At 39.8% G+C, this 26,721-nt stretch overlaps 1 protein-coding gene across 1 annotated transcript in view; it reads left to right on the forward strand.

The window, feature by feature from the left end:
- The window catches only part of GPR133 (G protein-coupled receptor 133), a 111,976-nt gene that overhangs the window by 6,787 nt on the left and 78,468 nt on the right, over positions 1-26,721 (forward strand). The window contains exons 4-13 of the mRNA XM_010137394.1: positions 3,579-3,701; positions 8,111-8,290; positions 9,104-9,358; positions 12,614-12,678; positions 13,458-13,613; positions 16,311-16,370; positions 17,274-17,391; positions 18,269-18,379; positions 20,068-20,143; positions 22,940-23,081. Of these exons, the coding sequence (XP_010135696.1) occupies positions 3,579-3,701; positions 8,111-8,290; positions 9,104-9,358; positions 12,614-12,678; positions 13,458-13,613; positions 16,311-16,370; positions 17,274-17,391; positions 18,269-18,379; positions 20,068-20,143; positions 22,940-23,081 (1,286 nt within the window). The remainder of the gene's footprint in view (positions 1-3,578; positions 3,702-8,110; positions 8,291-9,103; positions 9,359-12,613; positions 12,679-13,457; positions 13,614-16,310; positions 16,371-17,273; positions 17,392-18,268; positions 18,380-20,067; positions 20,144-22,939; positions 23,082-26,721) is intronic.

A 26,721-nucleotide genomic window follows, 5' to 3' on the forward strand; every position in this document is an offset into this window, starting at 1 on the left:
CTACTGTGAGCTCAGTTGGTCTAAATCCCAAATCAATGTCTCTTTATTTACTTTCACAGGCTTTCCATTAAGCTCTATTTGCCTGCCCAGAGTAAATAATTACAAGATTAATTGAGCAAGATTCTGTTAAATTATCAAAACAAGTAAAAAAGAGAATAAATTTTTATTGCAAGAAATGAAAAAAAATTGGATTTTTTTCTTATGTTTAGATGGAATTTCTTGTATTTTAATCCGTGCCCATTGCCTTTTATCTGTTCACTGGATACGACTGAGGAGAGTCAGGCTCTATCTTTACAGCTCCCGTTGGGTGCTTATACACACAGATAAGGTCCCTGAGCCCTCTCTTCTCCAGGCACTCCAGGCAGTCCCAGCTTCTCAGCCTTTCGCTCCGGTATATCGATCCCTCTCCCGTACTGGGGAGCCCAGATCTGGACATGGGACTCAAACTGCCTATAGCTTTTGCGCCAATATAATGATTTTTGTTATAATTGCAGAGTTCCTTCCCAGCACGACTGTATTTCAGATCCCTTCATACACACTTATATTTAAAAATATTTTTTCTTCTCAGTTACTGTAATGAAAGAATTGTTTTAGTGATACTATATTTACTTAAATTGAGTAGTTACAGAACTTAACATTCATGTAGATACAAGCCCTTGCCAGAAGTGTTCGTGTGATGATTTTAAAGGCCAGTGACCAACATCTGTGATTTGTACTCAGTTGAGAGATATGAACTGGTCAATTCATTACTGATTGTGTTTATTCATTGTTTTGCTTATTTGCTTATTTTCTTTTGTTGTTCCACCCAGCTCTAAGAATCCACAACTTCACTGTGCTTCCTTCCCATAACTCTACCTTTGTATATACCAATGACTCTGCCTACTCTAACTTCTCTGCAACTGTAGGTGAGGATTTACGTATTTTTTTGTTCTGCATTTGTCAAGCTTGGATGGTTCTTGTAACGTTGGATTCAAAGTTAATGCTGCGTTTTGGTTCAAGTGGGAGCCCATGGAGGATGGGCCTCAGTAGTCCTCTAAACCCTAAAATATTTGTACTAAGCTTGAAGGAAACAGATGACTCTAATTCAGAGGCACATATATGGGCAAATAGGTTGATTTTTTTTTTGTCTTTTGAGGCTAAAAAGAAAAAGCAGCCATCTGCTTTTCACAGTTTCATAGTAATTTTTAAAGGACATGCTATGAAAGACAAGTACAAGCAAATTTGTAAAGCCTGGAAGTAAGACCTTGTCAATCATGACATCTCTGATTAACATGTTTTTTTTTTTTAAAAAAGGCAAGCAAAATCTGCATGTGTAGGTCCTTTAAATGATTTTTTTTTTTTTGCATCAACACACCAAAAAACCACAAGGAGATAAAAGGAAGAACAAAAAATGGCAACTCTTCAGGCAAAAACCTGATAGCTTACATCCAAACCAGCATAAACTTAAAGTAATTTAATTTAAGTCACTAGGGTTTGTACTTGTGTAGGCGCAATTGAAATATGACCCCTTGTTCACTTTTCAGTTAGATATTAACTCACCTCTGGTTCTTGGCAAATCTGACCTGAGGAGGAGGATGAAAATGGTAGAACTGTCATTTGGGCTGCTCAGATACTAGAAGGTTTATATTTGAATACGAAACCTGCTATTTTTCTACTCTCTAACAGTAAAAATATGCTGGTAAATGTGAACTCTATTAATAATGAACTTCAAATGACCCTAATTCCTTTCAGTCCTTTCTTATCTGCTTTATAGACCATTTGCATAGTTCTCACATAATAAGATATATTCAATGTGAGCATTAAGAAGTGTGACATCAACGGCAAAGGAAATGTTACGGAAGCAGAAATGCATTGCCTTACAGGATTTATTCTGGCTCGATTAACTTAGGAGTCAAGTGTCTCAAGAAGAACTTAGAAACATTTGCTTCACTCCATAATACATGCTTGAATTTTTGAAAGAAACTAAATTTTATCTGTCAGAGACAGAACTTGATGACTTCTTCAAAGGGAGGGGAAGATACCTGAAAACTGTGATGCTTGTGATGGGATTTGGACTGAATTAAGAAAATATTTGGACCAACACTCGCTGAGGGCTATGCCATGCTGTGGCTGTTCCCTCGAGCGGTGTTATCCTACTGATGGGCCAGTGCTGTGACTGCTGTCCTCAAGCCTGCAGGTTGCCTACAGTTTAAACAGGAGATGCCCTTTTGCCCGTGGCCCCGCCACATAAAGGGACTCGCCATCCTGAAGCAATGATAACAGTATCTGTAGTTCTCACCCTAGATGGATGGTCTGTCCCTAGCACCGGCTGTGCACCTCTGGCATGATTTGCGAAGCTGGGCATAATGTTTCTGTTAAGTCAGATAGATACACGGTGATAAGTACAGAGGGAAGTCCCTCACATCCTACTCTTCATGGGTTTTAGTCCCTTTGTGTGCCCTGCTTGCTTCCTCTTATGATCTCCTTAGATTTTCAGATACCAAGCAGCACCTAGCTGGCATTTTCTGCACCTCAGAGCAGGAAAAGACTGTATTCTCATTGTTGGTGCTTCCCTTGGAGCAACAATTCTTGTAACACTCTCTCAAGAAGAGATGAGTCTTAAAACGACGGTCATGAATCTCCCCAGTCCTTGCAGAACTGCAGATCAATGGCACTATCATGAAATTCTGAATCGAACCACTATGTTCTGCCTGCTCAGAAATAGACGGCAGAATGTTCTGTGGAATGCAGGATTTTAACACAGTGGTATTTTTTGACTGTGATTTCCTCTGGTCATCGTTGCTAAAATGAGTCCCTCTTTTTGACTCGGGACAAGTGAGATACCCTTCTGATCATCGTCTATCAGCTGGTCTCTCAGACCTGTAGTAAACAATTGCTCTGTTTTTTCAGAATTAAGGCGGCTCAGGTACTTTGCCTAGTAGGAGTTGAATCAACCGTGCTTTTCGTTAGGAGGGAACACAAGAAAACCACAATCAAATCACAAGACATCATCCATTTCAGGCAAAGAAATAACCTTTCTAAATGACAATGCTGTAGCAGAGGATGTCTGACAGGATATACAATTCTGCCTTTTGAATATAGCTTGTCAGGTATATTTCATTGACTTTTTCTTTTTTAATGAAAAGTGGCTTTCCGTCTCAAAATTTCCCTTTCAAAAAATGAAAGAGCCCTATTCTGTTACATTTTTTGATTGATCAAAAAATTTCTTCACTAACTCAGCCTACTAGTAAGACAGAAATACCTCTATAATGTGTCTGGAGTCTGTCAAGCAGTCTGAGTTAGTCACGAATGAGTGATGGATATGACTATAATTTTTACAAACCTGAAATGAAAGAGTTATCTCTATGGTTCTTAAAAAAACCAAACAAACAAACCCCACAAGAAACCAACAATAAATCTCCACCAAACTCAAACAAAAACAAAAGAAAGAAAACAGGAACCAAAAAAACCCCAAACAACAAAAATAAACCTTTAGCTGGGACAAGATAAACATATGAGGTGTATGAGTCTGTTAAAATCAAGTTTCCAGGAAGTTTTGGTTTATATTAGTGTTGAACTATATTTTGCTTTTCATTTAGATATTGTAGAGGGAATGGTGAACAAAGGAATTTACGTCACGGAAAAGAAAGGAGTGACTTTTCTCTTCTCTGGAAGCTATCAAAATTCGTGCATCAGCAATCCAGAAGTTTGTGGACCTGAAGGTTAGTAAATTCCTGGAGTACTATTTAATTTGCTTTTGCTGTCGAATCATGTAACTCGATAACCATTGTTTCTTTCCTTGTTGGAATGAACTCTCTAAAGTTCTAGCTTGACACTTTATTAAGTACTAAAATAATTCAGTGTTGATTGCTGAAAATTTATTATTTTCTGACTGCAATTTACATTAGAACTAATCACCATCTACTCAGATCAATGATTTACTGTATAATTGACTCAAACAAAACCAGAAATAAGCTTACAGTGCCCAAAGTCTTGCCTGTGGCAATATTTATTCCTACAAGAACTGCAGGTTGACAAACAAAGAAGCCGTTTCAGGTTTTAGGAGACAATTTTTCAGTGTGGTCTCTTAGCAGGAACGTTGGGGGTTTTTAGATTTGTCTTTGGAGATAACAAAACTTGATAACATCGAATTTTCTTGCTTTTATTGATTTAGGCCATTTTCCAAGTAGGTAACGTTACTTGAAATAGGATTTTTTTTTTTAAGCTGCTAAGTCACAAGCCGTGTAGGAACTTTTAAAAAAAGTCAGAGAAACTCAGAGCAGAGAGTGCACAGCTATTACCTGAGAGTATTAGAAAAAGTAATTGAGTATCCTACCGTACATGCTGTTTCTTCTCATACTTTTTGTCATACTGCTGGGAAATAAAAATCATGAGTGAGTCATATTATTTCTACATCTATAGTATAATGTAATAATCAGAAGAAATTTTTTAAAGTACCAGAGCACTCCCAGTATCTCACAAACAAGAACATTAAAAGCATGAAACATTGAAATGCTCAGCAGATAAAATGTGAAGAGAAGAAATCATATAAACGATAAATACTAAATCACTGTGGCAGGTATAAAAAAAAAATTAAAGAAGCCAAGGCCCCATTATCTAAAGAGAGTGTCTTTTTCTCCTAATCAAATCAAACATGCAGCAGTGATAAGATGTAATTATATTCAAGCCATCTGTTGCTTAAACATCCCTTGGTGTTTGTTGATTGCATTTGTGTGAAATTGGTGATAACACACCTAAGTGGGGACTGCTCTCTGAAACTATCTTGGGATCCTCTCGCATGAAGTATTACATTCTATGAAACAAAAATCCTGATATTTTTCCCTAGGCTAAATTTAATAGTGTTTAAGAACTGTTAATTTGACTTGAGAAAATATTCTCCCCCTTACCTTCATTCTTTCTCTAGTAATTTTAAACAATTTTTTTTATAAGCAGTTTTGGGCTTGTTAAAGCGGCATTTTCAAAAGAAACACTTGTGAAAGATGGAAGAGAATGTTCTTTTAATCATGATTTTGAACAGAGTAGGAGAAGGTGGATTTAGTTAACATATGAGAAGGTGAATAAAAAATAAATCAGAAAGCACCCCTCTGCACAACATAGCGTTTTCTAAAGCTGTGTGTTTATTGTGTACCGGACTTCAACTGTTATTTGTAGTTTCAGTATTTCAAAGTGCACATAAGGAGGATTTAGATCTGCAGTTTTCTTGTGGCTCTGGGATGACCAGGGTAGTATGGTAGGACAGACAGTCAAAGACGGGGAAACCAGCTCCACTGCAGACACGCTGCATGACTTCATCTCTCTGTCCATGGCATTGAAACTGCAGCTCTCAGCCTGTAAAGAAGGAATGACGGCACTTCTGTAACTCCCACGGTGTGGTGAAGCGCTGCATTAAAAGCCGTACTGGACTGACACAGTCAGCCTTGGTGGCCCTTTCGCTGGGGTGGTGAGAGATGGTGCTCAGACACAAGGGAAATGCATGGATTTCTGAGAGGCTTGGATCGGTGTTTCCATCTGCTACTGGTGTGGTAAAGAAACTGAAATATGACCTTACCTGATGAAGAAGGTATTGCACCTTGCTTACAACAGACCTCAAACACCTCAGTTGGGAGTTCACAGCATTTATAGCTTTAAACCCCCAGTCCATCAAGATCTAGCAAACTGAGACTGATGATGTTCATACACTGATTGATCAGCATTTCCATGGTGGTTATTTTATAATGTGTAAAGCATTGAGGGAATGGTACCTAGAACATGTAAATTGATGGGTGCAGTCACGAGGAGAAACAGATCAGTTAGGAAGATACTACATAGTTAAATTACTTATTCTACAATAATACAAATCTTTAACTTTTCTGCTAAGTTAATGTAACAGAACATGTGAAATATACATATAAAAAAAAGTTCCAAAAGTTGTGTGTGTGTGTGAATATTTCTGATGACTGTAGTGAGCTGTCTGAGGCTTTTCCATCTTTAATCATAAGATTATGAAACACATACACCCCCCCACCAATGGTTTTAACAAGAAATGTACATAACAGTTTGAGGGCTTCATTAACTTGTGCTGGGCTATCTGCTAGCAAATTGGCAGAGCTCATACTGCTCGGGGAGCCTGCGGAGCTGCTGACTGTAAAATCATCCAGACAGATATTTGGACTATGTGTCAAAAGATCGTAGTCAGCAGGTTAAGGGAAGTGGTTATTCCCCTCTGCTCAGTGCTCATGAGAGCGTATCTGAAGTACCATGTCCCAGTTTTGATCCTCGGACACAAAAGAGATGCTGACAGGCCAGAGTGAGTCCAGCGGATGAACAATATGACATGGGAGGGGAGGCTGAAGCTTTTCCTTACGCAACGAAGAAAAGAGCATGCTAAGCGCTGACTTCAGCGCCTGCTCGGTGGTTGTAGAAGCAGATGGAGCTAAACGCTCTTGGAGATCTGCTATGAAAATGTGTCAGGCAATGCAAGCGCGTCGTAGCAATGCAAGAGCAGATTAGATCTAAGGAAAAAAAAGTTTCTTTGCAATGTGGGTGGCCAGACATCAGGAGGGGTTGTGGAGAGAGGCCGTGCAGTCTGCATCTGTGGTGACATTAAAACCTCAGCTGAGTGCTGAGCAAGCGGGTCTAGCTCTGAAACTGGCCCTGCTTTGAGCAGGCAGTTTAAACTAGGTGATCTTCAGAGTTGTTGCCAACTCGATTCATTATAAAATGTGTCAGGCAATGCAAGCGCGTCGTAGCAATGCAAGAGCAGATTAGATCTAAGGAAAAAAAAGTTTCTTTGCAATGTGGGTGGCCAGACATCAGGAGGGGTTGTGGAGAGAGGCCGTGCAGTCTGCATCTGTGGTGACGTTAAAACCTCAGCTGAGTGCTGAGCAAGTGGGTCTAGCTCTGAAACTGGCCCTGCTTTGAGCAGGCAGTTTAAACTAGGTGATCTTCAGAGTTGTTGCCAACTCGATTCAGTATGATTCTTTGTGGCAACTCTTCCACTCCGTACCTCATAAACTTTTTCTCAGCCTGCTCTGAACTCCTATTTTATCGTTAGCGCTTTGTACTATAAATTCTGAGATGACTCTTTTTAGGAGCTGTTTAGTCAAGCAATTTTCTTTGCAATTTCATTTGACTGCAGAACCTCAGAGTAGACCCACTATGAACTTCTGAAGTGCAAGAGAGGTTTGATTTGCTGCTTGTGTTTCAGTCAAGCCTTCTGAGGGCACCTTTATTAAAGAAACAAGCCATCTTACAGAAATCATATTCCCTCACTAAAGTGTAATCTGAAGAGCTTGTCAATTTGACAGTATAAATCGTAAGATTTATTGTGAATTGAACAGGATTATTTGTGGACAAAGTAAATCACACCTGCAGTGCAGGATTGCACTTTCATTTTGGGAAGAATTCTTTGCTTTTTGTGTAGGTGGGGACCTGAGAATTTTGGCGGTGTCTCTGCACATACTGCTATCCCTTTCTTTTACATTGGTTCTTTGCTTTCAGTGATTATTGGAATAGTGAAGTGTGAAAACACAGGTAATAACATGCTTAGAAGAATTGTTGTTAGCAAGGGATGCTGCTCAATAAGCGTGGGCATGCTGGCAACCCGTCAGGGCATCAGTAGCTTGGAAGCAGTAATGTGCAATTTCTGGCTCTGCTGCCATTAGGTGAACGTGAAAAAAGATGTAGATGCTGGTGGAGGATGTGGAGGAATGAGAACAACTTGTCTTTTGAAATAAACAGAGATCACAGGAGGAAAAGGGAGTCATCACAGGAGAGCGAGAAGGGTTAAGGAGGTTGGAAGAGATAAAGCAAAGGGAATGGAAGCAAAAATCTGTAAGAAAAAAAGACATTTTTACTTTTCTTGCTCAAAGATCTTTGGTTTTAACCAACAGAAACTCCTCAGGAGTCAGTGATTACCACTATGTCCTGAGTACGCGCATGTGATGTGAAACAAAGGAAGGGATGTTTATTTGGTTCAAACTGTTGGAGCATTGTTGATTTTAAAAATGCTGTCCTTGTTTACAGTAACAGATGATCTGTCCTCAGAAGCATTCCCTCTCTCTGTATTCTACAGTATTGGAAAATTTTAATTGCCCTTGTTCTCATTCAAATCTCCTCTTGCTTTCATCAGGAGTAACATTCTCCTTTTTCTGGAAGACTCAAGACCAGCAGGCTAAGTTTCTCCCTGCCTCTGGTGGACAAGTAATTTCTAGTGGTTTCAAAATCTGTTCAAATGAAGGTGAAGGCTCAGTGGAATTTTACACCCGTGGGAATGCGATGATGAAGTGGAAAGCAAGCTTTAGTCCGCCAGGTAAAGTTTATAGTTTTTTTAAATTAATTTCTTTGTTTTATTTTACTTTATTCTTGCAGAGGGATGTAGTGGTAAGAGCACAGCTTCAGGAAAAGGAAGGGCTCTGTCTTAAGAATCCTCTTGATTTTATCTAAACTGTGTATTGTTGTTTGCACTGTGTATTGCACTGTTACCTAGTGACTGGAACAAATTCTGGGCTTCTTGTCATGCCAGTGACAATCACTAAATCTTTTCTTGCCTTAATTTGACTACCTGTACATTGGTAAAATGGGACTTTCTCACCTCTTAGTATCAGAGTTTTAGAAAGCTTAATAAAGCAGTTTAGAAATCTTATTTTAAGAGAAAAGCTGCTAAAAGGTAAGAATAGTTACACGTGTGGATTATCCAATCCAAGTGAAAAAATTAATATTATTTTTTCAGCTTCTCAAGTGTAACACTGAGACTGTGGCAACTTTTAGCCCATTTGCTTGTCCTCCAGTTCTTACAGTCTTTATACAGTTCTTGCTGAACTGAGTTTTGAGACAATATTAAGAGACTTCAAATCTTGGCCAGTAATACTTAACAAGTGTAATTTATGAAACTGCAGTGAGCCCAAGTAAGAGTTCAGCCAAAAGATAACAGGCATTCTGCCAAAGTATGGGCTTCCCCAGGGGTATAAAGATTAATGTACATGACATCAGCATTCCATAATTCACACTTGGCACTTCCTATAGAGCTCTATAGCAGTGCACGAGTCATCCAAACATACTGAACAGGACAGACTCTAAATGGAATTGATTCATGGACTGCGCTGTGAATTTTAATGTTTTGCAGGTCCTTATTGGACTCATATTCTCTTTACTTGGAAATCAAGAGAAGGACTGAAAGTCTATGTCAATGGAACTCTAAACACAACTGATCCCGATGGAAAAGTTTTCTATGACTATGGAGACCCCAGTGCAAATCTTCTGACTGGGACAGAGGGGGATCGAACTAAGCGCTATGTGAATGGGGCGTTTGATGAGTTCATTATTTGGGAAAGGGCACTCACCCCCAATGAGATAGAGCAGTACTTTACAGCTGCTATTGGTGAGTAGATGCACGGTTGTCATTAACTCGTCTCTTGTCAAGATGCTGACTTAGTTTTTAGCGTGTTGGATTTGTGTTCATTTTACATCTTTCAGCTATTAAAAGTAATTTTAGAGGCAGAAAAAGTCAGATACGAATGTCACTGAAATGCTCCGCTGTCTTTGGTTGTGCAGTCTTTTAATCCCAGGTTCTAGCTCCTTAAAAATGTCATTAAAAATTAGCAAGACCTGAAGTATCCAGTCACTGGTAGGTCTCCCAGGGTCAAGAGAAGAGGAGCAATAATTAGACTCGAGGTAGAACAGTGTTAGGAAGGACTGACTGCAGATTTTGAACTTGCACTCTGGTTGTTGAGTAACTTAGAGCCAAGTCACTCAGTGTATCCTTCAGAACTAAAAAGAAAGGTATCAGCTGAAATGTATATATAAAAGGCAAAGAATCAGGATTAGAACAAAGACTTGGAAGACTAGCCAGTAAACCCTGTCAGTTGTTCTATGGATCTTTATTATAAACTTTTCACTACAAGAAAGGCTGTTGCTATTAAGTGAGTAGCAATTAGAAAACATCCATCTTGGGAATGAAGCTATGGGGCATCTGGAACATTTGGCTTTGCTGGCAGCTTCCCTGCTTTCATTTATCCTTACTAGGTTACTGAGAGCTAAAGCAGTTACACCCATAATTCTTGTGCTTTTAAACCCATGGGAATCATTTTCATAATGGAAACTCCTTGAATAACGCAGAACTTCTGATGGGTGCCTGGATATGAGAATATATGTATTTGTGTTTTCCAGGTTTGATTATAGCAATCAAATACATACGAAATGTATTTTATCAGAAAGAAAATATGAACTAGTTTACGTAGAATTGAAGTCACTGAAAAAGAAAACCCTCTCTGGCACATAATGAAGCACATTTTGCCACACAAATAATAGCAATTGTGATTTTTATTTTAAAAAGGAATTCCTCTGAAAATCGTCAAAAATTCTGTTTGGGAGAGTATTCATTTGATACAGGAAATAGTGTTTAAACCTTCTTTAAAAAGGTTTTATTAACTGTAGAATGTTGTGGTCATGCTGGAAAAAATGCTTTTGTCTTTGGCTGTTTGTATCTTCCTCAGCAACGTAGGGTTACTCTAGCGCCGCCCAACTCAAAGCGACCATAAATCACATCCTTGTATTTAGTGCAGCTCAAGAAGAATGTTATGTTGCTAAGCTCAAGAGTTTCAGATTGACCCAATCCATCTATACATGTGCCCTGCTTCACTGTCAAAGGAGTATGACTTATATAAACACAGAGGTCTCTATTTTTAACCCCTTCTATTCTCGTGAACTCACAGCAGCCATCCTCTGAAGCCTGCCACCCTCTCACAAACCATCCAGGCATCATGGAAAGCTCCACGAATGCAAGTCCTGTTCAGGACTTCAGTTTCTACTTCTTCCCTCTATAGTTCTGTTCAGAAAGAGTCTTACTGGGGCTCATAATTGGCTTATAATTAGCTTTTGAAACACTGTCACAAGAGTTGGGCCCTCAGATTCTGCTACAGTCTAAATTTTTGGAGAGTTATATAGCATTTTGCCGGTATTCTACCTTCCAATCCCATCTGATTTTTCAGAAGACTGTATAGCAAACTTCCTGATTTATACGTTGAGATATTTACACTGTGAGCTTTTGTGAGTTTTCTCCAATTTGAATAACATTAGGGTTTTTTTTCTTAAACCCTTAGTTCACACGTTTTCAGCGTCATCCGGAACTATCAATTTTCTGTGAAAAATACATTTCTTGCTGCTTAATTGAAAGCAAAGCTTGCTGTGTGTTTTCTGGGGGCGTAGGAACTAAAATGTAGAAGCACACCAGGTATATATATATATTATTTTGTAAGCATGAAGAATTTCAAGCTAATATTACCTTGAAATGCTCAGATTATTTGGAGCACTTGAGAAATGGGGAGTATTGAAATTTTTGCTTTTTCCTTCAAAGTAGTGGACCAATCAGATTTTATAAATTTTCCAATTGGATGAAGCTAGAACATTCTCGGAGGAAGCAATGGGTATTACAATATTAATCAACATAATAAATGCAAGTTATTCTTGGTATCTATTGACTTTGGAGGACTTAAAGTAGGGTTGAAGCTGGGCCAATGTGGTTTGACATCAACTTAATAGGACAGCCTGTTTTTTAATAGAATGAATGACCATGTTCCTCTTGGATCTGTGAGAAAACGTGTCCTGTGTATGAAACTCCTGTTTGATTGGGCTGAAATACCACACTCCTGGTAAGAATTAGATTAGAAGAAAATTTTATTTCCCTATCACAAATGACCGATAAATCTGTTTACAGGGAAAGGAATCAATATTTTTAAAATGGAGCAACTGGAAACCATCCAAAATGGAGTTTATTCTTTTTGTCTCAACGAATAGCTTATGACATGCTTGTATCGTAATTTTCAATGGATATAGTGTTCACGGGTGACATCTATTAGTAAAACCTGCCTGATTAATAGCACCTCGCTGTTGCTTGACATCAGCTTATGAACGCGTAATGGAGGCATTATCTGTAATATGCTCAGACGACTAATAACGGTTGTGTTTTGACTCCTTGACCCCTGTTACTTGTTTTGTGCAAAACTGGCAGGTCCCAGAACCATTTCCACCAACGTTCTTCTGTGTGAGAGTGCCTTTGTTTTGCTGCAAGCAACAGAAGTGTTTCCATTGGCTTTGAATGTTTCTTACAGATTTATTTAGTGTGGAGAAGTCTTTCTTGCCTTTGTGGGTGTGATTTTATCTGGCACTCAAGTGATTTAGTCTCAAGATACGAGTAAACATTAGCATTTCGAGATCATAGCTGACACTTGAGTCTCATTCTTTCCAATGTCTGCGTGTTCCCAGTCCCGGGTTATCCCTTAGACAGAACTACAGTAAGGTCACACACTAAACTGTCCGATGTTTTATTTGTAGAGTTGTTTCGTGGTTTTTTTTTTTTACTGAGATATAATACTTGAAATTTCTTGTTTGCTAACAAAGGTTTAAGTGTTTAAGACAGACTAAATTGCAAGGCTCATCTACGTAAAGATGACAAAATAAAATAGATGGGATAATCAGTAAATGACATGCTTTAAACAAGTCTGTGTAGTTACGGTGCTGCAGATAAGTGAAGCGCACGGAGTAACAGAGATACGTTAGGTTCAGTTAGAACCGATTCAGGACGCAGTCGCACCATCAGATTCGTTGACACTCACGTTTGTGTATGTATTTTCCCCAGGTGTGCAAGTTTTGCTTTCTTCGACACTTCCGTGGTCTGTGATGACAACCACCACACAACCTGTGGTAGGACAGTCTTCATAACTCCTTTCTATAATGTCACAATGTGTGTATGATCCAGAGCCTCCTCGCTTTACAGTTTTCCTTAATGGCACTTACTTTAGTACCCCAATCATAAACACTGTGTCAGATACACATAGGGAGAATTTTTGGCCACTATGGGAAGATGGGAGTACTGCAGAACTCTTAAAGTAGGACAGGTAAAGGGAATTCATTGTTAAATGAAAATTTTTTTCTGTATTACAAAGAAAGAGGGAAATGTAGACTCTTCTGAAGTGTTCCAATGATCTTTGAAGATACAGGGCATTCAAAAGCAGTTTGCTAATTTTACTCGTTTCCTTTAAAATTAGAAAATGAATCCCAATAACAAATTCATTTTCATCTGCTTAGTAAATGCATAATGAAGATGATTAAAATAGAATTTAACTTTTCGTGTGCAGAATACATGCAAGTAGCTGTGATCCGCCTATGTGCAATTAGCAGCCGCAGTCTATCTTCGCTTTCTTGCTATCTGCACTGTCAAAGTTCTCTTGGTTCTCTTCTTGTTCGGAGGCTTTCAGGAAACCATGGCAGGTAGGACCTGAGCTGACAATGCAAAGAAGCAGCAGTTCCTGCGTATTCGGTTTATCCTGTCTGTCTGTCTGTGCTTTCCTTCTCCCTTGGCTTACGTAGCCTCTGTGTAACCACCGCAGTCTGCTATGCCTCAGATTCCCTTTGGGGCTAAAACAACAAATCATGACTGTGGTATGGAGTAATTTCTGACGAGTTGGATCTCTCTCCCGCAGCTGTCGACAAATGCCTATCGTCCCATCATAACTAATCTGACTGAGGAGAGAGGGAACTTCCGCTCCCCTGACACCATGCTGGGCTACCTGGAGAACGTGTCCGTCAGCTTGCCCAACAAATCCTTGTCAGAAAACACTGCCCAAAGTCTGACAGAGGTAAGCGTCTTTTGTATGCAGAAAATTTGTTTGAAAAAAGCAGTAGCTGTTTTAGGGAGTAACAGCAGGTGAGCTTGTCCAGAGAAAATAGTTAAAAGATCTCACTGGTTCTTGGGGGTATTGTTTAGTGAATAAACTATAAATGTGTGGAACCATGCCCACACATCAAAAATAATTACTTAGCTGAGCAGGAAACAAAGGAGGAGAAAGTAATTTGCTAATTTTTTTCAGCTGCAAGTGTATCCAATGAAGAATACATAATTCTGGAAAATAATTCTGCAATTCTCTGCATGGCCCAACTGATCCAAAGGTCTGACAGTTGTTTGCCAGGTGCAGGACACAAAGATGCTGTATCAGATAGTGACGGTAGCAAAGTGGAGACAGGCTTGTGCTAGTAGCAAACTAACGAACTTGAGTGCAGGGAGCACTGCAATTGTGGTTGTACAATCTGGCCCCAAGTCACTGCCCAAATAAAAACTTGCAATTTATTACATTTGAGATTCACACCTGCACTAGAAGGTTTAAAATGTTATCAGTTACTGCTGGGTGCCCACCCTTTTGTTAGCATTTATTGCTTCTGGAGCAAGCAGAGGGTGAGTTGTGCCTCTCCTTAGGCTCCTCTTTGCCAAAAAGTCACGTACTGTCCTTGCTGGACCCTGCTTCGGCCGAGGCACCCACGCTGCTCTGCCAGCTCCGGGTTGGAGGTGGGAAGCTGTGGGAGAGGATCCACTTGTGGTGGTGCTGTCCTTAGCTTCTTTCATCGGGTTCCAGTCACAGCCAGGGCTCCTCTGCAGTCACATCAGAATCTCCACTGAACCTGGTTAATGGAAACATCAGGTCCAAAGCTTAACTGAGTAGTTTGTTTTTGTTTAAGCTAATCCACCAAGGAAAAAAAAATGGGGAAGAGAAAAGAAAGGTGTTTTCTGCAGTCTGAGCTGAGGACAAGGGGTCATGTTGTGGTAACATAAAGTTAGCCTGTAACAGGGCATCCCATTCCCTGATTTCATCAGGCTGCAAAGCTATTATTGCAGCAATCAGCTCTGGCCTGACTCACGATTGTTCCTTTAAGCCTGTAGGTAATACCAGGGTGACAAGGATGATTTACTCAGACAAACAATATGAATAAGTACTTCTGAAAACGACATGGGCAGCAGTTGGTAGTTTGTGCTCAACGCTTAGCATTTGCAAACTGTAAAGCTTGGATTTCATGGATCACAGTTTAATGTCTAGCAAAAACCCCTCTAAAAAGCTCTAATACATTGTTTCCTTTGTTCTGCTGAAAATTTTTGTGTGGGCCTTACATTGAAAGTGGAACATTATCCTGTCAGATGGGGTGCTGGTTTCCCACATCATTTCAGCTGCTGTTTGTTGCTCATTCATGCTATCTGATGCTGCTGTGTGTGCCATGGAAGTGATTTGCAGGCAGAAATGTGGGATATGATTGTCTTTAGCAAAGCTATTTTGGGAAGCAAACACGAGAGCCCTGGTCGTACCTTCGGACTGTCATTTGTCTGATCAGTGGTTGGGCTTTGCGCTGTCTCCAGCTGATTCCCTGAGAGGCAGGCACGGAGCACGCACGCTGTTTTCTGTAAAGTTATCGCTGTCCTGGTTGTCATACGCCTTGCAGCACGAGAAAATTTGATTTAGGTGATATGCAATAAACTTTCTGATTACTGACACACATTTATAGTGCATTGCTTCTGACAAAGCTGACTTGAGTTTTCTGTCCTAATGCTGCTCTGCTCAGTGCCCCCCGCACTCCAGCTCCCTCCCTTGCCAGTGCTCTAACACACCCTTTTGGGGGTAATTCTCAATGTGGGAGTATTTGAGATATGTGCTGAATGCTCTGGGCAATTCAGGCTGACTCCTGGGTTTAGGACAACTTCTTACCGTGCCAGGTAGAATTCCACACTGAACTTCTGAAAGGAACTGCGAGGTTTGTGCCACCCAAAAGTAAGCTCATGGAAGCAAAGCTCTGCTACTGCCCCGTGTATTATGGCGTGTGAAATTATGCTCAGAAAAGAGTTGCAGCTTGCTTCCACATTTGTCAGTGGAACTTTTCTGTGTTCAGCTGATGCTTTTCAGACATTCTAACAGAGAAGTTTAAGCAGGAGATGAGGGGTCTTTAAATTTTAATGTGTGTGTAATTTTCTGTGCTTCCTCTTCTCCTCCTTCTGTTTGTCTTCATCAGCAAGACTCCTTAGGACAGGGACTGCATGGTGCTGAGCGCTTGAGCGCTGCCCACTGTGATGGATCTTGACCTTAAAACTGCATTTAAGTACGAAAGTTAAGCAGATGATAAATTGTACAAGTGATGGAACCAAGACTAAAAGAGGTATTAATGTCATGAGTGTAGATAGAATGGGAGAATAAGTTCACTTTAGTCTTAGTCCCAGTGTTGTCTCGGCTGTAGTATAGTGATTGTACTTCAGGAGTTTCAGTGGTGTTTTATTAAATAAACTATTAAGTCTTAAATATTATAACTTTTAATAAATAAACTGTTACTTTAAAATGTTTCTGTACAGAACATGATCAGAGTGCTGGCAGATAGAGATGAATCAGTGCCTTAAATGAAAATGGGCTTGTCATCTGAAAAGAAACCTAAGAAAATCCTAGCAGAGAACTGCCTTGGATCCTTACCAGGAGATGGAGCTGATTAATAAATAACCAAATAATATAGTTTTATTTATCTTTTAGGCATTTTTAAAAGCAATTGAAGACTTTCTGTTATTGCCCAATTGGATCGATGTACCAGAGGTAAGACAAATGGGCCGAGATTTGTAGGTTATTTTGGTCGCATCATTTTACAAGGGTAGTCATGAAACTGGTTGCCTCTGTTATTTGTCTTGTTAGGGCACTTTGGTAGTATGACTGACCTTATTTTTCTCACGTGTCACTTTGGTGTTTGCAGTAAAGATCCACAGACAAAACATTTATGTCATTTTCTTTTACAATGTCTTTTTGAGGGTTAAAGTAAGAAATTTATCTGCTGCGGTTTCCGAATATTTCAGGATGAATGAAAAAAATTGTGTTTAAAAAATAGCAGATATTGTCACTAAAGCAAGTGTTTAATCACTCCTTTTTTAGCTCTGAACTTTGATATGTAGAAGTTGTTATTTGTTTCACAGATTGATGTTTTTCGGTGCAGGTGAAACAGGCAGTAGTGGTTACCTGTCGAGTGTAAATAGGTTGGGAAGCTGTTAGGAGCAAGTTGCAGTTTGGAGGGTAGTTTTCCAGGAGCACATAAACACTCAAAGTCGCTTTATCCTGGGGACCATTTGAATGAAGAAAGAAAGGCCAAACTGTAGTGTCTCAGTTTATGTTCTAATGAAGATCTTACACCAGTCTTAACACATCATCAAAATAATCTGCTCGGTTCTTGGCCTCTTTCTGCTGAATCCTGAGTATAAGTGACTGTCAAATGCTGGTGGAGCAGAGAATCACTTGGAGGCATTCTACAGAACATGATATTTTATAAGGTCAGGCTCTGGGTGGCATCAATTTGTGTAACATTTTGCCCACCGTATGTGGAGAAAGTCATGTTTGACTTCAGGTGGATGAATGACGATTCACGCAGGCGTTTCACGTGGCACCTTGGCGTTCTGTGCTACAAACTGCAATTTCTTCTGTTGTAGAGCTTTCTCTTTCTTCTTCCCCCAGACTGCTCACATATTTGGAAGTTTAATTCAAACTATTGACAATTTGATGGCTCATATGATGGACAACCTGGACGAAAACCCATTACCTTTAACCATGGAGGGCATGTCATCTGTGGCAGGTAGGACTGGGCAGGAGTGCTCTCTCGACTGGCTGGATGTCCTGTGCTGCAGCCCCTCCTTTGCCAGAGTAAGGTGGAAATCAAAATGGATATTTCTCTCTCTTGAATACAAAATGGTATTTTCAGTCGTAGATGACTGTGCAGTTAGTCCAGAGGTAAACAGCTCTGACTGTACTTGAATTTCCTTGTGGTTATCTGGGGAGGGGTTTAGAATATGAATTCTATTAAACGAATTTAGTGATACTATACTGTACTAATAGGCAGTGGAAGGGCCTAGAGCTCCTACAGAATTCAAAGTTGCTGTTGTCCAGATGCTACAAAACCTTAATTTTGCAGATATTATAATAGGAATAATAATAATAGGAATAGTTCTGACCATGTAGAAGAAGTTTATTTTACTGCTGTTCAGCATCCTAATTTCCTCTGTTCTTTCTGGATGCTACAGGTAGCAAAGGTAATTTATCTGTTTTGGCACTCTGCTCTGCCTTGTTGAGACCTGTGTGAGGGGGTAAATAACGTGAGCAGCCACCAGTACCAGTAATCTCTGCCCGTACACTCCTGCAGACGAGCAGTGGAGTTCTTCAAATGGCAGTGGAGGAGTGTTGTCAACCTCTTTTGTTTGCCCTAGCAAGCTCATTATTTGAGCATAGGGTGAGGTGATTCACAGTCTATTAACAGTGCACATGTCACCCTCTGTGTCATAAAGAATTCAGACACGAAAGACAATTTTATATGCGGGGAATTTACTGTATTTTCTGCAAACCTCTAGGGTTTCAAACTCAAGGCTTGCAATAGCTATTAGGGAGTCTAGTTAAATAGTCAAGTAGGTTGTAGAGGCTATTGATTTTATAATACTTTTGTTTGGGTTTTCCCACAGATTACTCCTTGGTCAAAATGCATCCTCAGACTCTGAATTTGTCCTACTATCGATTTCCATCTCGAGGACAGAGTTATATCTCCATTCCCAGTGAAGCTTTTCATGAAAAAGGTAAGGAAAAGTTTAAAGGGAGGAGCAGAGTCATGCAAACAGGCTATCAAAAAAATGATTTTGCTTGGAAACAGATTTTGGGTTGCTATAATTTTCCAATTTGATCACTGTCAATCATACTGGCTCTAAAGGAGCAGCACTTGTCCTGCCATACTAATAAATTATCAATGTGGCAGAAGTTTCATACTACTTGAACTAATCTTGAATTGCACAGCTGGGCCACAGAGACTGAAGCCATTTCATGTTGCCGTCTTTTTACACCAGAGGAGCCATAATTTCATATATTATTTTAAATCATCTGAACAGGTTATTTTTAAGAAATTCCAAGATGTCAGATCAGGTATTACTTGTCCCTTCATGCAAAATCAGTCTTAAAATGTTGTATGAAATTAAACTATGAATTCTGCAGCTACAGAAACAGAAAGATGATGTAAACTACAGCCAAGGCAAAACCTCAGAACTCAGAATTCCATACCTAGGCTAAAATTTAATAATCTCAAAAGAAAGGTATGGCAAAACCATGAAGCTTTAGACAAGACTCTAAGATAACAGCGTTGAAGTTTGTTATCTATGTTTTAATTGGGGATTGAAATAAGCCATTTACAAAACCACCTACCTGCCTCCTCAAAGCTTTGAAGATCTGACCTAAGTGCCCTAAATTCTAACCTACAGCAGCTGCACACCCAGAGACCTTCCTGTGGTCACCAGTGTCGAGGAGAGGATGGTCCCTGTTCATAAAGTGCAAAGCTAGCTCCAATAATTAGAGAGCTGTCTACCTGGCTGGCGATGACAGCTTTGTTTCTTTGCACTGGCAGGGGGCTCTGGCTGGAGGCTTCACTGCAAGTGCTCCGAGGCTTGAATAACTGTAATTGCAAACCAGCTTGTGATGCCAAAAATAGCATGTGGGAGGGCTTCTTTTTCTTCCCACTTAAAGTCTCTCACCATGCAGATTTTTATCTTTTTTTTTCTTCAGAACATTATCATGCTTGGTATCCTGAAATGATCCAGCCCATTAAATTTTAGCTTTTTCCCAGCTAAAGCTTGCTTCAGCCTTCAGGCCACACTTCTACACACTTGTCCAAATGAGCTAACCTAAAAATTTATTATTCCACCTTAAACAGTTGACACTCTAAATACTCGGAACCCAGCAACAGGGATAGTAAAAGATACTTGTGTGGCTGACCCTTCAGAAATACACATCTCTCTCTTCACTCTGATGCTGGAGAACCCGTAAATTCTTAGAATGCAGGCAGCGGGCAGCCAAAGTGGAAACGGTTTGCCTGTGCTGGAGTTCCATGAACTGCCAGTTAATGCAGGTGGCGGTGAGGTAGCTTTGAGATTATCGAAGCTACCAGTGAGGCATGACTCTGGCATGACGTGCAGCCCTTTCTAGTGGCACAGGGGGGATTTATAATTGAGAACTGATCACTTTAAAAACTTGCTTTGGAAGTACAGTTGTGCAGGGCAGGCATCCTTCTGTTTTACTGTTGATATCTGACCCCTGAGCTGTACTTCCAGATGTTCATACTTTTTCACTTAAAAGAATAATCAGAAATCTTCTAAAGCGAAGATAGGAAAGTCTACAGAAGTCAAAGCTCTTAATTAACATGGAGTTTCAGGTCTAGGAGAGAAGAGTCTCTTGCTTACAGCTGTTACCCTGAGCAATAACCCCTGTCCCCTTTTCACAGCTTGGATCACCATCGTCGGCCTGCTCTACCATAACATGCATTATTTCTTCCACAATATCAACCCTATGGATACCAGGTAAGTACCTCAGACCTCTCACGCTGCGACAGCGTGTTTATTACCTTAGTGATCCACCTGTGTCGTGTCGTTATCAACTGTAAATAGATTAGGAGCCATAATCCTGATCTGGCAATGCTGGGGCCGTGTAGTCATTAGCTGGAGAGGTGAAAGCTTACATTAGATGTTTTATTTTATGTTGTAGTAAAATAGATTCCCATGGCGACATGTCTGTCTTTGTCTTCTCCTTCCATTTATCAGATCTGATATTAGAATTTCAAATTTTAATCTGCCTCATAAAAGGAAATTACATCTTTTCTCCTGACACAGATAAAGATAAAACTTGCACTTAAATGAAACAAGCAAGAAAACATAACATCCCTCCTCAGATAAAATCTGAATCCTAATCCTAGAAACCTGTAAGGTAATTTTAAAACAGGAGAGCAGGCAGTGCTTTAAAGACCTTTTGTTTTATATGCTGCGTCAATGAAATCATTAGCAGATAAGATAAAATAAATGCAGAGCTGCATCCCTCCTGGCAATGCAGTTCCTCGGGAATTTTGCAAGGCCATTCGTGTAAATCATTACCCTTCCCTTTTAAGCTAGTATGACTTTATATTTTTATCTGATCTTCTCTGGGATATGTAGATTAATTTTCACTTTCTCTCAGTCTTTTCCAATCTGTGACTTTTTGCTGTGTGGTTTATGACAGCAGAAGGAAAGATGCAGCATCTCGGCTGTCGTGAACGTCAGGGGTTGCCTTTCTTTCTCCACACACAGTTACGTGGAGGGTCACGATCACGGGAACTCATCTGTGAACTTCAGGGTAGAGAATCCTGGTTTAGGACCAGATTGACACCGAGATCATCACACAGCTATTACTAAATAGCATTTTGAAATCACGCGGCAAGCTGTGCTGCTGCTTACCCCACTCTCTGAAAAAAGGGCACTTAGCAGGTGGCTGCAAAGGAGCCGTGTCGGTAGCGGGCAATATTTCTTCCTGACATGAAGAAACAGAGGCTACAATTTCTGATGGCTTATGTTTTCCAAACAGGATGATGAGTGCCATTTGTTAAGATAATAAGATACAATCTCTGCTTCTCAAAGGGGAGGATTAATGGCTTTTGACTTGGGTCTGAGTTTGGAAAACGCACTGTGAGTAGAGATGCTGTGTTCTAACGCACTGCCGTAGTCTGCAGCTCCTGGGGCTCTGGCATAACAAACTAAACCAGTGATGGCATCTTTGTGTACGTTCGCTGAACCTCATGCAACAGGACAACCGAGACACCTCACTCTAGATGCAGACCTGTCCAAAACAGCATCTAAAAACCTAGTAACGGAGGAAATGCTAGCTTAGTGATTTTCTTCTACGGAATCAAACCCCAGGCATTCAAAATTGTATTAAAATTAAGTAAGCACTTCTGCTTGGTTTTCTTTTTCCTGCTGTGCTATTATAACTTTTTTTGCTTACATTTCAGTAGAATAACAGTGTTTTCCCAGAGTAGTTTGTTTAAAGACTTTCTTTTATGTTTTTTCTAGCACTGGGCTACTTGAACACCTGTAATTTGAAGCCTGTCCATTTTCTTCTTAAGTGCAGGGTTTTTTTTTTTCTTTTATGATGGAAAGCTAAACCCAAAACTCTTGGAGTTTCTGTGCTGTGCATTAATGCTGTCTTAACATTACAAGTCCTTCTTTAAACTTAAACTTTTTGTACCAGAGTAGAAAACTCTGACCTAGATGAAAAAATTCAATTCACGTGCTGGTTACTGGGAGCAAAAGTAATATTCGATACTGATGTGTTTGTGTGGTCAGAACTAAGGATGGTGCTGGGGGTTGTGCTGAATGAGTTCTGTTTTATTTGACCTTGCTGAGGAACTGAATGAAGTTATTTTCATGTCCGACGTGACCTTATTTTTTTTTTCTGAAAGAAAAATAAGAAACTGTTGCAAACAAGTGGCAGATGTAAATAAGGTGGGTTTTAACGTGCTTTGCAAACTGGCTCGTTCCAGTGGTGTGCTATGTTTGGAAACCCACAGTGATGGTTAATTCGCCACGGCTCATATTTCTCTTAGTAAATACCAATTATTCACACACTGAAGAGGTAGATGACAGAGACCTCTTCACTGCTGCACAGTTTGTTACTGATAGAGTAAAAAATTTTATCCTACAAACGGATCTTAGTTACTCCTAAATGTGCAAAAATGCCAAAGTCATAAATTTCAGCTGAAAGCAGAAATAAAAGAGTTCTTATGTACTGCAAAATGACTTCAGCCTAGCAAAAACAGATGTGTATTTCAGCTGCTTGTATTAGGACCTGACTCACACTCTCACAAACCTAACCAGGTATAATCAATTTTTCAAAGTAAAGCTATAAAATACTTTAAATATATTCCTAATTCTTTGTTCATTATATATCAGTATACATGTCTTGCATACTAATAGGTATGTCTAATTAGACAGCCTGAACCCCCTGCAAGTTTTCTCTCAGGCTGCGTTTCTTAGGTTATTTTTAGATCCCTAACTTTGTAGGATTGTCTCTAATTTTCTAAAGCGCTTTCAGCAAGGCTTGTAAACCTCAGTAAAAGAGGAGCAGGATGAAGGAACACTTATGATATCGAGTCTCTAATGTCTGAATCTGTTCCCTATATTTTATAGCTGTTGCTTCTAGTCCTGTAAGATCTTCTGGTGCCAGATCTTGCTGTCCTATAGAAATTAATTAGCTTGGATGGAAAAAGGAGGTCCTGTGTTCCTGGTGTTGTGGATGAACTAAAAAAATTTTGTTCTTCTACTTCCTTAATATAATTGTTTCTTTCCCAGGATTGCTGAAGCTGCTGCCTACAAAGGTTACATGATCTCAGCAACCAGTTATCTTATCTCTGTCAAAGTGGAACCTTTACCCAAGCTGTCCCACAATCTGTCAGGATCTCCTCTTATTACCATCCAGCTTACCCACGAACTGGTAAGTGAAACGGAAACTACCAGTTTAAGCTACTGTCAGGGCTGTTCAAAACTTTGGTCTCTCTGATGACTTTTTGTGTTTCTTGTAATTTTTGTGGGCATTTTTAATAGCCATTCGGATGGCATTTATAATGATAATATTATGTTTTTCCAACAATTACACTTCAATGACTTTGGTTTGCCAAAGGCTGATTAGTGCACGTGTTGACAAAGGTGGTGAGGTGACAAGGACAGCTTGAGGCCTCTCCGTGTGTATTGTTCTGTGGGTGTGTTTGTGCAATCTACAAAAGGATGATATAAATTGCTGCTTTCTCATTAGAGCTGTCAAAAAAAAAAAAAAAGAATTCGCTTTTGGTCTTAATCCATGCTGAGATAACGGAAGTGTTTCAAATGTTCTCATCAATAAACTGAGAGAAGGAACTCCAGGGGCAGATACAAGTATGATGGGCAGCGCATCTTCTGGGGTAGGAGTGGAGGAGGTTCAAATCCCTGTTCTAGTGTGAACTGCCCTTTCTAGGCTCAGATGCAGAGCATTCTGAATCTGAGAAACAAGAGACAAGAAATAGGAGAAAACTTGGAGACAAGTTTTATTCAAACTGATAAATTTTGGTGAAGTATTTAAATTTCACCCAATTAACGTTTTCCAACAAGAAACTGGAAAAATAGCTGGTTTTGTTTGCTCTCGGAGAAGAAGGTGTCTCTTTGTCTTGTCTGTGGAATGGAGAATAGCTGAGTTCAGACTCAGAGGTGCTGGCATGAGGCACATAGCATCTATGACCTACCTACAGTGTTGAATGGAAATGGAAAAGAAAGATTTCAGTTCTTAGATGTTTCCTAGAAAACATCTCTTAGATGGTCTTGCGTATATTTTATCATTTTTTTTTCTTTCTGTGGCTGTTTCCAAGCCAGTTTATCTTCTTCCTATTGGTCTTCTGGTAAAGATGGAGTAGGATACAGAAAACGATAAGGCATAGAAATGAGAAGTGTTGTTTTGCTGACAGTTCTTCAAACTAAGGATGCCCCTGAATGTTTCTGGTGGCCTCTTAGAGGTGGGCACATGCAAAGTGAAGGCTCTGCATTTTGTGTAGGTCACATGTCAGATGTACTTTGCTGTGTTTATTCAGGTACCTCCTCATGCTTTAGTATGATGATTTACCAGCAGGCTGTTAAAAACCCCCTGTGTTGGCTTTTTTTTATGCCTGTTGACTTTCACTGTGAAGATCTCTGGGTTCCTCTGAAATGGTCTGCATTTTTTACGTAGCTTTTAGGAGCTTGTGAGATGGTTAGATTTCTCTTTCTTTTTGAAAGATGAAGCAATACAAACTGATGCTAGTACCTAATCAGCTAGGAATGCAGGGACTATCCATAAAGGACACGTTAATGCTTCCCTTTCTATAGGGCAGCCTGGGGCAGTGGGCAGAGTGCCAGAAGGGACGTGTGCCCAGGGTGGGGGACAGGCTGGAGGCTAAACTGGTGCTGAGAAATAACCTCGTAGTTAATCCATACACTGTTGATTTCATGGCAACAAGGGCTGGGGAGACTAGACTATAGACTCATCTCCATCAGCGAGGGCGTAAGAAGAGGACATCAGTAATCAGAGCCACTAGGCCTTGATGCTCAGGCTCACTGCTGGGTTCTCATGGGACCAGTATTGCTGGTTGACGTTCCTTCTGCCAAGAGAGCAGGCAGATACTTTTCTGGTCAAGCTTCCATTAGTGGAAAATGGTTTTCTGACTTAAAATAGAAATACTCATGAATTAGTTGTTCAATTTTTTACAGGATAAAAATACTACTCAATTCTTCTTACGAAGTAAAGACTTCCTGTGAATAGAATAGATATGGACATTTTACTTCTATAATGTTATTTTTGTTTTAATTGTCACTACTCCAACAACACTTTCTTCTGTTGCACAATCCCCCCAAACCTTTTTTCTGTTGGTCTTTTTATTCTATCTTCTTTTACCTTTATGAAAATATTGACATCCTCAGAAACATTGTTTTGCAAGAATACTTCATCGAGGGGTTAGAATTTACTTTGCATAGGAACATGAAGTGATTAAGTGTTTTATTCTTTTGCCATTCTGAGGACTTCCTGCCCGCTCTTTCCCCCACAGTGTCCACTTCTGTGACACAATGACGTGGCTAGTAGTGAAAAGCAAATTCTCATTTTCCTTCTCTAGAGATTGACAGATTTCCTATTATATTTCGGGATCAAGGGCCTTTTTGCCTGAGACTTTTTACATGTTGAAGAATTACATTAATGGACCTTTTTAATGACTGTCCCTCCCTTCCAACTGCTTAGGGTGCAGGATGGAAGAAAACCAGTAGTTCTTTGTGACACTGTAGACTCGGATCTATTGTTGTTACTCCATTAAGCTGTTCTATTAATAGTGGGATTTTAAATCTCATTAAATATTTCATACTCTTGACTCAGTGTTTGTCATAGTCTTGACAGCCATCTTGACATACATCTGTGCAAAGAATGGGAAGACCTTGCTCTGTATCTACATATTATTTTCTTTCTTGGGTAAATAATTCACCTGAAAAACTACTGGACCAAGATGAGATATCGTTACATTAAAGAGGCATTTTTTAAATTATTGCTTTACATTAGGTTGCAGTATTTAATATAAACATTTATCAGCAAAATTCTTCTAAAAGACAAAAGTTGATACAGTAAGTTACAATAGTTCACTGTCACTTCAGTGACATTTCTTGACTGATTTTAAAAATCATGGTGCTCTGCTCTTCAGCAACATGGACAAATTTCTGTTTCCAGCAAAAAAAACAACAGAAATCAACTAACACCTTCAGCGTGTGGGGGATGGTGTGAAGACCGATGGTAGTCTGCAGCTGAAGTAGGCTTAATCTTGACCTGTCCAGATGTTTTGTAACGAAGCAACAGTACATTTTGTAAAATTATTATCCTCAAAAAATTTCTGTTGTGAGCAAGATGTTTTTCAGAGCAGGAGCAACCAGAGAACTGACATTTCACTTATCTGATCCAAGAAATTACAGCACAGGGTAGAAATTTAGAAGAGATGAATGTCAGGGCTGAAACACATACACAACATGCTCTGGCAAGCGTCAGAAGATGCAATAGAAGGAGAAATGATGTAAAACTGCACCAATATTCTGTAAAATCCATATGGCTACGTAGCACAGACCTCGATCTTTGACCACATAGATCTTCCAACATGTAGAAATACTTGGTGTAAATCCAGGCATGTTTGATGGAGAGACGGTAAAGCACTGACTAAGGTGACGAGCCAAAAGGGGAACATTCGTACCCTGGGTGATGCAGCAGAGCACACTGCTCGCTGCTCCGTTGATCCATTCCTGTTGACTGGTCCATAGAGAAAATCGCTTTATGGCTGGAAGAACACTTTTTTTTACACTTCAACCACTTCAAGGCATCTGTAGTTTTCTGCAGGGCTTCATTTTCCCTTTTTGCAGAAGGGGAACATGTGCAGCTGCAGTTTTGGAGAATTATAAACTCCTGACTGTTACATTCTCGGTGAAAGGGCCTCACGTAAAGATTAGATGCAAACTGAGAATTCTTAATGTAGCTGAGTTTCCCCCAATATGTTTAATGCAAGGGGCATTTTTAAAGATTTGTTTGATTCTGGGTGGGGGGGCTG

Source organism: Buceros rhinoceros, unplaced genomic scaffold, assembly GCF_000710305.1.
Source record: "Buceros rhinoceros silvestris isolate BGI_N320 unplaced genomic scaffold, ASM71030v1 scaffold8880, whole genome shotgun sequence".
In the NCBI taxonomy this organism is placed as follows: domain Eukaryota; kingdom Metazoa; phylum Chordata; class Aves; order Bucerotiformes; family Bucerotidae; genus Buceros; species Buceros rhinoceros.